The sequence below is a fragment of the Notechis scutatus genome, chromosome 1 (assembly GCF_049901735.1).
Source record: "Notechis scutatus isolate UNSWTSFEM ecotype Mainland chromosome 1, rNotScu1.2, whole genome shotgun sequence".
In the NCBI taxonomy this organism is placed as follows: domain Eukaryota; kingdom Metazoa; phylum Chordata; class Lepidosauria; order Squamata; family Elapidae; genus Notechis; species Notechis scutatus.
The window spans coordinates 279,719,568-279,729,144 of NC_142009.1; the positions used below are offsets into that span (position 1 = coordinate 279,719,568).

The following is a 9,577-nucleotide window of genomic DNA, read 5'->3' on the forward strand; positions in this document are numbered from 1 at the left end:
AGCTACATAAATAATTTTCATATGCTTACATATGCAAAGTAAGTTAAATTAGGATTTAAAGTAGCAGGTTACAAACTAAACTGTTGACATGTCAAATTAAATCAAATGACTATTAAAATTAAATAGCATACCAAGTCCAACATTGCTGTTTTCAAGTAAGTAGCTTAAATGCTCAAACATGGCTTTTTGATTTTGGCGACTAATCCGGCAAAAATAGCAAAGAAACCGACAGCAACTTGCTACCATTTTAGGAAAAGCAATCTGCAGAAGAAAAACACTGTTAAATAATCTGTTCAATTTCTGTTCAAATATTCATATAAAATGTTCTTGTCTGCTGTTTTGCACCAATTAGTTTAATAATACTAATGCAGTATCTGCAAAAATCAGGGGACCACTCAGGTTTGCCAACCGAGTGAGTATTCTCAATAGTGATTCTGTCAAGGGCCACTTGCCTCCTCTTTTGAATACCAAATCAGGCACTCAATAAAATTGTCCATCACGTGGCCAGAAAAGTCTGCAAGGGCCTTATGGAAAACATCTAGACCATCCAAACAGATCTAACCCTACACCAATAACACAGCCTGATTAGGAAATTATCTAAGATATAATAATATTATCCTCCATATCCAACTGCTCAAAAGGGAAAACAAGGATACATGGATATACATCATATGTATAGATACATGAATACATATAATACATATTAGGTTGGAAATTACTTGGAACAAGCTCATGGTAGCCACAGAGGCCATAAACTTCAAGAATGTTTGTGGAATACTTTTGGTAAAATTACAGTTTGGGTACATGAATGTAAGTATGTTTGGTTGCAGATGTTACTTTGCTGGCTGAATGAATGATTTTCACAGAATATTTATGCAAAGTCATGAACAGTATGAATCTGAAAATTAATAGAACTGAACTGCAAATTAATCAAAGAACAAGGTTGTTGTGTTTTACAGGGAGAATTGAATTGACAATTTCAATGTATACATAAAAGAAAAAAAACTATGGCAAATACACAGACTTACAGTATGTACCTTGGGAGAATATTTACTACCAATGAGAGAATGGGTGGACAATTTTTAAGATGTATACATGAGGATAGAAAATATTGGGTAGTCTGCCTTTTATTGTGGGGAATCAACATTTGCCAAAAATAGTGAACATATTTGTGTTTATGCCTACTTTGGAAGAGAAAGCAGGACATAACATGAGAAACTAAGTTAAATACAGTGTACATAAGACATAAAAATGTAAAGGAGAAAGAGGCAACATATGAATATGGCTGAAGTAAGAATGTTTTGCAATTATAGGGAAGGTAAATTAGAAAGATGCATTAGATTTATCATTTTTTTTTAATGTGACTGTTAAAAGTCAAAACACTAGAGTATATATATATATTCCAATTTTAACCCAATTTGCCTTTATTTTCATATGCTATAATATTTGTATCATTGGTATAAACAATTACTGGAACTCTTAAAGAATGTGACTTTATTATATATTCTAGAAGTACAATATGCGTTTCACTCTTTGCCCCTATAAATAGTGTAATATAATGATTAAAGTGCTGGATTTGGAGGTTCAAGCTTCTACTTCAAAATCATGAATTGACTTTGGAGAAGTCATCTCTCAATCCAAACATTTATGAGAAATTCAAAATATTTGTACATTATTATGTATGTAGTAAGAGATGTGAAAACCCAGAAATTTCTATCTAATACTAAAAGCATTTGCATTATGGAGGGCATGTCTGGGTCAATACTCAAAGCCATTAGCAATTTTTTTTCTGACATCTTAAAACATTAGTCATTTACATTTTTGAGAAAAATGCCACAATCATTCAAGTGTCAAATTGCAGAGCATCACAGTAATCATTAAACCTCCTAAAGTATCTGCATTAAAATTATTTTAGAATTCAGCAGCTTGAATAAAAATAAATGGTACTCTATTGCACCAATCTTGTTGACAGCAGGCAATTATTTTATGAGGATTTTTTTCTTGCTAACTTTAACACTGAATCATCTGATTGCGTCTGAGAAAAGTATTAAAATGTGAATATGTCTTATTTTTTTCCTCAGTGAGAAAGTATCATTTCCTCCCATTTTTGTTATCTGCATTGAATTAAAATCATTTCATTTTTTAAAAACAATATGTATATTACATTTGGATAACTACATTGCAGAATTTGTGACATTCAGCCAATGGTCTTTAACCTAAGTAATTAACTTTGCAGTGGATCATAGTGTCACATGTTAGAAAAACATAGCAGAAATCTTGTGATTTTATTTCTACTTTCAGATTTGGTCATGGGAAAGTCATATGAGATTATTTTCAAATTAAATGTTTGAAGAACAAAATATGTAAACCAAACTTCCTCCAATAATCACAAAAGCATAAAGAGGTTTTGACTGATTATAGATACAATTATTATAAAATTATAATTATAGATTATAGATGTTATTACAGATGTTATTATAGATGCAACTGTTATAAAATGAAATAAATTTCATTTTATAATAATTTATTAATTGTATATTGAATAAAACTGAACAAATTACAGATTACGGTGTATACTGATACAAGCAAGCAGCCATTCGTAAGACAGAGCAAACTAAAACACAGATTAATAACAGCAACAGTTCTTGCTCTAAATGGAATGAATTTTATTTCTTCAGTGAAACTTTGGTTCATAAGATTCTATTTGAATTGAAAAGACTTACTGTCTTAAGAGAACTGCCACCTACTATATCCTGAATATTATGTTTTTCATCTCCCTGTTGTAAATAGTTTTCTCCTATTTGTGTCAGAAACGAGTCGACAATGGTCTATTATGATGTAGTCCCTTGGGTGATTGTTGGCTTACCTATATAGATTGACATCCATTCAATTCAGGCCACTTTGAATTCAATCAATAGGTTTCACTTTATGACATCATCATCCTCTTTTAATGACCCCATAGTCCCTTGAGGGGTGGAGTCTGGGCAATTAAATGGAGCTGAATGTTTACTAGCTGGATACTTGTTTATTCCTGTCGCCAATGTGTCATTTTATTCAACAGATATATTCTAGTGTGCCCAGAGAGAGAAATATCTGCCTCTACCTAGGATCAAACTCACAGCCTCCTGATTCTGAGGCGAGAGCTCCACCTCTAGGCCATCACACCACTCATTTCACTTTATTACATGTGCATAGCATATTTATACTATACTTCTTACTTATAGTAAGCATGGAGCACCACAACGATCAGTGAAATTACCTGGGATTTGTCTCCTCCAAGCACATTTACCATTACTTCCATAACTGTCTCATGCATACCCAGGACTCTCATGAGATTAGGATGCTGATAAAATACTTTGTTGTTCATTATATCTCTAAGTGAGAAAAAAATATGAAAGGTAGTAATTTTATTTATTTTACAACAATGCCATTTTTATTTCCACAATTCAAAACATATTAGAAAAGAATATTAGAATACATTCTAATTCTAAGGTGGTAATAGAGATTACAAGTTAGTGTCATGAAAAAAAAGACAATTTAGGTCATGCTCAATAAGCATGAGTGACAAGGTTTTCACAGATAAGTTCCATTCAATCTAAATCAGATTGTTAAAACAAAAAAAGAATTTAGGATCGAATCTTGAATTCCCCTATGTGGAGGAGCTAAAACCTCTTTGTTTGTTGTGGTTTGGGTTTTGTTTTGCTTGTTTTGTTCCCATTTTTAATCAAAATCAGGACTCTTAAAAAGGGAGGGATTAAACTACTCTCTTATAAAGTCATTCCTTAAAATTGCACGTGTGTATGTGAGTTATAAAAGGAAATAAGGAAAAAGGAAATAAAACACACACAATATTTGAGAAATGAAGCAGGTGAATAGTTGTGACCTATTGTGAAATATAGTACTGATAATATACTGTATCTCGAGTCAGTGTTGACTTTTAACAATCACAAAGCAGGGACAACCTGTCTTAACCCCATCTTAATCCTTCAGGTTTTCATGGGATGGCATGCACTAACTTTAATACGAAAATAAGAAAGTTACTTGCCTGTTATAACATTAATTAGGTTGTTATTTGATCAATAGAGGTAGTTTGAAAAACTTCTTGTACCTTAAGCCCCGGAGGACCTTTGCCACGGAAAGTCCTGCACCAATGACTATCTGAATAGCCTTGTAACAAAACCAATCAGCTTGAAAAATGGGCACAGAGTACATTTTAACTAAGAATCAATAAAGCTTAATGCTCTAACTATATTTTAAGCCATTAAAGTATTTATTCCTTACCCTAGGCCATTAATCATCAGCAGCTCTTCTTCTTTTCCCATCCTGACACTGAGAAGTGAACGAATTTGCCCCAGTGCTGCTAATAAGTTGATTGTGTCTTGCACGGAGGCAGCACTTATAGTATAAGATTTCTTCAGTGCTTGCAGCAGCTCACCAATGCTATCATACTGCCTTCGAAGTAAATTAAACATAATGCGAACTAATTCTGGATCTTGGATCTGATCTTCCTGTGCCCAGCGAACCATAGTTTGAGATATGAGTTCTTTCAGAGAAACTGCAATAGAAGGGGTAGGGTAGAGAAAAAACAGAAAATACACACTAATCTTGACAGTAAAAGCTTGTCAAAAGCTTGTTGCAATTCAGGAATCTGAAATTTTAATTAGCGATGATTACTTAAAGAGTTTAGGATTTAGAATTTCATCTTGGGTGGGAACAGCTTGTAGTCACAGCCCTGCCAATTATGCAATGACCTTATGTAGATAAGTTGCATCACTTTCAGGCTAACAATGTATATGGATGTTGTTAATCTGCCTTCTTTTATCCTCCTGTGGATATCCCTGAATGAGGGAAGAAGTCAATGATTACCCCTTTTGTAATAAAAGGAGCACAAGTGGCTGTATTACTGATACAGGAGATACTGATATTTCTATTCATGAAATGCGAATGCACATCACGCAATTCAAGCCACATACTCATATCCTCCCTGTTTCCTAATATCTGGCCTTTGATGGCAGTAAACAAAACTCCAATTTGCCCTCATTTCCACTGGCTGTCACTTCAGTATGTCTTTATTCTTCTACCCCCCAAATATATGCCACTGAATTCATAGATTTATAGAACCGAATTGAATGAAAAGCTAACATATTAAAAAAATGGAATTTTTACCTACTTTAGGTCAAAGATATAGTCCCAAGGTTTACTAAAATTCTATGGTTCTACTAGGAATTGAAAGAAAGGTGGATCATGTAAAACCCCCCAAAAAAGGCACAAAGGCAGGAGAAAATTCTCTTTTTTCTATGATCTATGATAGCAAGATATTGAGGGAATTTAAACCATTAATTGAGTCAGCTGTCTATCATACATGGAACCTCTGGAGTACAACACCATTAATTTTCAAATATCTAAAGCATGAAGAAGCATACATGGCTAATTTCATATGTGCAGTACATATCGGACCACCTGACCTATATTATTTTGCACTTCCCATGGGAATCATCATTTAAAAAATAAAGAAAATGTTGCATAGCAACACCATTACCTCTGCCATACAGATATCAATGAAATAGAAATCTCGAAAGAGACAATAGCTGAATTCTTAACTCCAAGGAGTTCAAGGAGTGCCAGAAACTTTATTTCCCATTTCACAAAATGAGACAAAACGTTCTAGATATCTTTTTTTAAAAAACAAAAAAATAATCACCATCTATATTCTGGGACATCAGGGTGAGGACTGGTGAGCTAATAAGTCTCAGAATGAGTGGAAATGAAGTGATAGACATTACCAAAAAACACAGGTTCCAAATAATCTCTCTGGAAAAGGAGAGGGTGTGAGACTGTCCAATTATGTTTCAGACAGCTTCTCCTCATGAGGAGACCACAGGACACTCTTTGTCTGGGAGACAAAGAGAAGCCATCAAGCTTTTAGCTGTGGTGAAGTCTTTTTAAAAACACTGGGTGTGTTAACCTCACTTTCTAATAACCTTCAGAAATTAAGTATTTAGCTGCCTTAAGTTTAATAGAGATCTTCAAAATAATACATTTGGAAAACCACTTGGCAGGTTTACCTTCATTTCAAAATAAAAGAAAAAATAACTACTGTAGGAGTTGAAGAACTTAAAGTATTTGAAATAAACAGCAAAACCTAATAAGATTTTAATTTATAAGTTATAAACTGATTAAGGAACCAGACATATTTGGAATACTAGGAATTTTGCAATAAGATTATAGAATTAATTATATAAATAAATAGCACCCTTATGGAAACAATTGTTTAGTCTATTTTAAGTCATGACAGAAATTTAAGATGATATGCTATTAGAAACTGGGCACTAGAAGGGATTAAAGATTCCAAGCAGAAAAAGAAAAATGGAGGTTGGGGCTTGTCTTTTGGTTTTGGCCAGCATTGAAAGAAAAGGATAGAGAATGGCATGATATATTAAATACTTCAAAAGTTCTTTGAAGAGCAGGGTCAGAATATAGCAGCCACAATGTTAGTAGTAATGTCTGCTTTTATTAATAGATTATTTCCAAAAGTTGACAGATTTGAAAGAGAATTCCTTGAAAGCCTTTGACTTTTTACTATTGTTATTAAAATTTTCAATTAATTTTTTTTTTAAAAAAAGCCTTTACATTCTTCTATGCATGACGAAAGATGAAACTGTGGGATTCAAATTCATAAATTGCTAGGAAGAATTTTTAGATGGAAATCCATACTTACAGCGAAGATGGGAGGTTTCTTAAATGCCTTAAAGTGATTTATTGATTATTTTCAGTCTGTTGCATAAAAAAAAGGAAATTCCCTTAATGAATTCTTCCTGTCTAAGCAGTATGCTGCTGCAAGTCACTTAATTCATTTTTTACTTAAGCAGCACAGAGCACGTGTACATAAATAAATTATAAACTGATAAATTGATAAAGGACAATCTTTTATCTTGGTTTACTAGACAAGACCAACATTTGGCAAAGATGCTTCCAATGTGGAGTAGCCTTAGCCTTTCTGATGTGAACTGGAAAAGGAGACTTTTTCAGGCTATAACAAAGAAATGATAAATAAAACCTAGGGAAATATATAAATGTATTGGTCTAGTAAATTCTTCATTGATGCTGCTCAAATCACCTAACAGAAAGGCTTGTTTTGTCCTCAAAATAAAATATTATACACTTGATTATGCCTGCAAACACTGGCAAAACAATGGGCTAGCTACTGTGACCAGGGTGGGTGGGAATGGGGGAGAATAAAAGCAAGAGATGGTGGATATGGATTACAAAGCTTAAGAGGGGTTTATATCTGTATAGAGACCTCCTCTTGAAGTTCCTTTTCTAGCTGTTAGAGCTGCCTGGAGGAAGTTTTATGAAAGAATCTCGAGGGAATAAGATCACTTGGAGCTATAAATGAACTAAAGAAAAGTTCAAATGCAGCTTTTCATTCTAACCAAATAACGCTGAGTTTGGTTTCAAAACAAAATATTAAAAGAGATATAAATTTAAGGGGAAAAGCTTCCATCTCATAGCAGATCATATCTTTAAAAGAAACCACAAAAGGACTCCTGCAAAAAAACAACAACAAGCATTGGAGACCTAGCTTTAATTGCTCTTTCAGCAGGAAGTTTTGAAAGCTTATTGTAAAAGCATTAGGGTAGCAGTTCAAAGGAAAGATGCAGCGCCTATCATCTTGTCCTGAATTTAATGATTCATTATATTTGGTTAGAACACCAGTCTTTGCAGACAGACATGGACAATTAGAGTCTGAGGTAGGCAGTGAGGTGGAAAGGCAGGCACTTTGAACTAATTTATGATATCTTCAGGGGGTAAGCTATTTTGATTAGACTATTCAATTTTTTTAATCTTGAGAAAGAGACAGCCAGGAGAGCATTTCTTTGCAACTTTAACATGAGGGGACTTCAATTCCCATGGTGGCTAGGGAATTCTGGCAGTTGAAGTCTATCCATCTTAAAGTTGCTGAGGTTGAGAAACAGTAGTATAGACACTCTCAAAAAAACAATCTAAATGTATTTTGAACATGCTGTTCATTTTCTTTATCAAAACTTTTTCTATCTAAAATGAGACAATTTTAATTAAGAGTCTAAAGCTGAAGAATATCTATCCATGAAATGTGACCACAGAAGAAAATGTACTACACACATAAGAGATGTTCACCATGACTCTCTTGAATGGTCTGTTCAAAAAAGAAAAAAAGAAGTAGATATATTATTAGAAGAAATCTATATGAGATTATAATACTATCCCCAGACCATGTGTGTGTGTGTGTGTGTGTGTGTGTGTGTGTGTGTGTGTGTGTACACGGTATTCAGCTTTGTTTGGGTATTTTCATCATATATAGCTGTGCATATATATATATATATATATATATATATATATATATATATATATATATATATACATATATATATATATATATTATATGTATATATACATATATATGTATATGTATACATATATATATGTATATGTATATGTATATGTATATATATATACATATATATATATATATGTATATGTATATGTATGTATGTATGTATATATATATATATATTATTTTGCTATATATAAAAATGTTATACACAAGCTAATCTTTCCTCTTCCTATTATCCAAAGCAGGGATCAAGAAACTTTATTATCTCCTCTCCAAACTAGCTCACACAGTGACTTAAACATCCATGGTAAAATCTAAAATTAAATAAAAACATCACAAATAACATCAGTAAATCCATATTAACTAACTACATTCCTTCTCCAGTAAAATTCTTCCTTTCATCAGTGAATTGACAGAACAGAATTATTTGATCAACCTGAATCTAATATTAATTTAAGACTCTCATGAGTTTGGACTTGTAACTCAAAATGGAAGCATGACATATTTAACCCATGACACTATTCTAGATTGGATAGCTGATTAAATTCCAGATGGACTGGACTCTAGGTCTCTCTTTCCTGTGAGATAGATAGCACTTTTTGTGCATTAGAAACTGCAAAGTTATAGTTCATCCAAAGCTATCATTTACAGTACTTTAAGGAGTACTGCTATGAATTTAAATTCTTACTAGGATATTTTTCTTCTTCTTCTGTTGCCTCTCTCTTTTCTGTTCTTTGTTTTCCTTTTATTTTATATATCAAAGAACATAGTTTTCCAGCCCATGAAATGTTTTCTTCCTCTTCTTGTTCTTCATCTAATGGAATACCTGGTATGTAACAACAACAAAAAGTAATATATTTGCAATATTCTAATAATTAAAGAACCATCTTTATGCATCTCGTGCAGTAATTAAACAAGCACAATCTTTCAAGGAAGAGCTAACCAATGAAAATAAAAAAGAATCAGGAAACTTCATTGCAAAGAAGAGAATAAACACCAATGAATGGGATAGGTGAGGCAAATGGTTGAATGAGGATTTAATTATGCTATACTGTGTAAATTCCTAAAGTTTACAGCCCAGACCAAGTCAATGGACATTAAAATATGTTAGGGAAGTTAATGAGTAAACAGCAAGTGGTAGCATCCAACCACTTGACCCGAATTAATCTTGAAAATGTTAAATAGATTGGATCTGATCAGTAC

At 32.9% G+C, this 9,577-nt stretch overlaps 1 protein-coding gene across 1 annotated transcript in view; it reads right to left on the reverse strand.

Moving 5' to 3' along the window:
* Window positions 1-9,577, reverse strand: part of RYR3 (ryanodine receptor 3) — a 312,006-nt gene that overhangs the window by 134,563 nt on the left and 167,866 nt on the right. The window contains exons 38-41 of the mRNA XM_087951743.1: window positions 9,063-9,200; window positions 4,282-4,555; window positions 3,260-3,374; window positions 132-261 (exon numbers count right to left, since the gene is read on the reverse strand). Of these exons, the coding sequence (XP_087807869.1) occupies window positions 132-261; window positions 3,260-3,374; window positions 4,282-4,555; window positions 9,063-9,200 (657 nt within the window). The remainder of the gene's footprint in view (window positions 1-131; window positions 262-3,259; window positions 3,375-4,281; window positions 4,556-9,062; window positions 9,201-9,577) is intronic.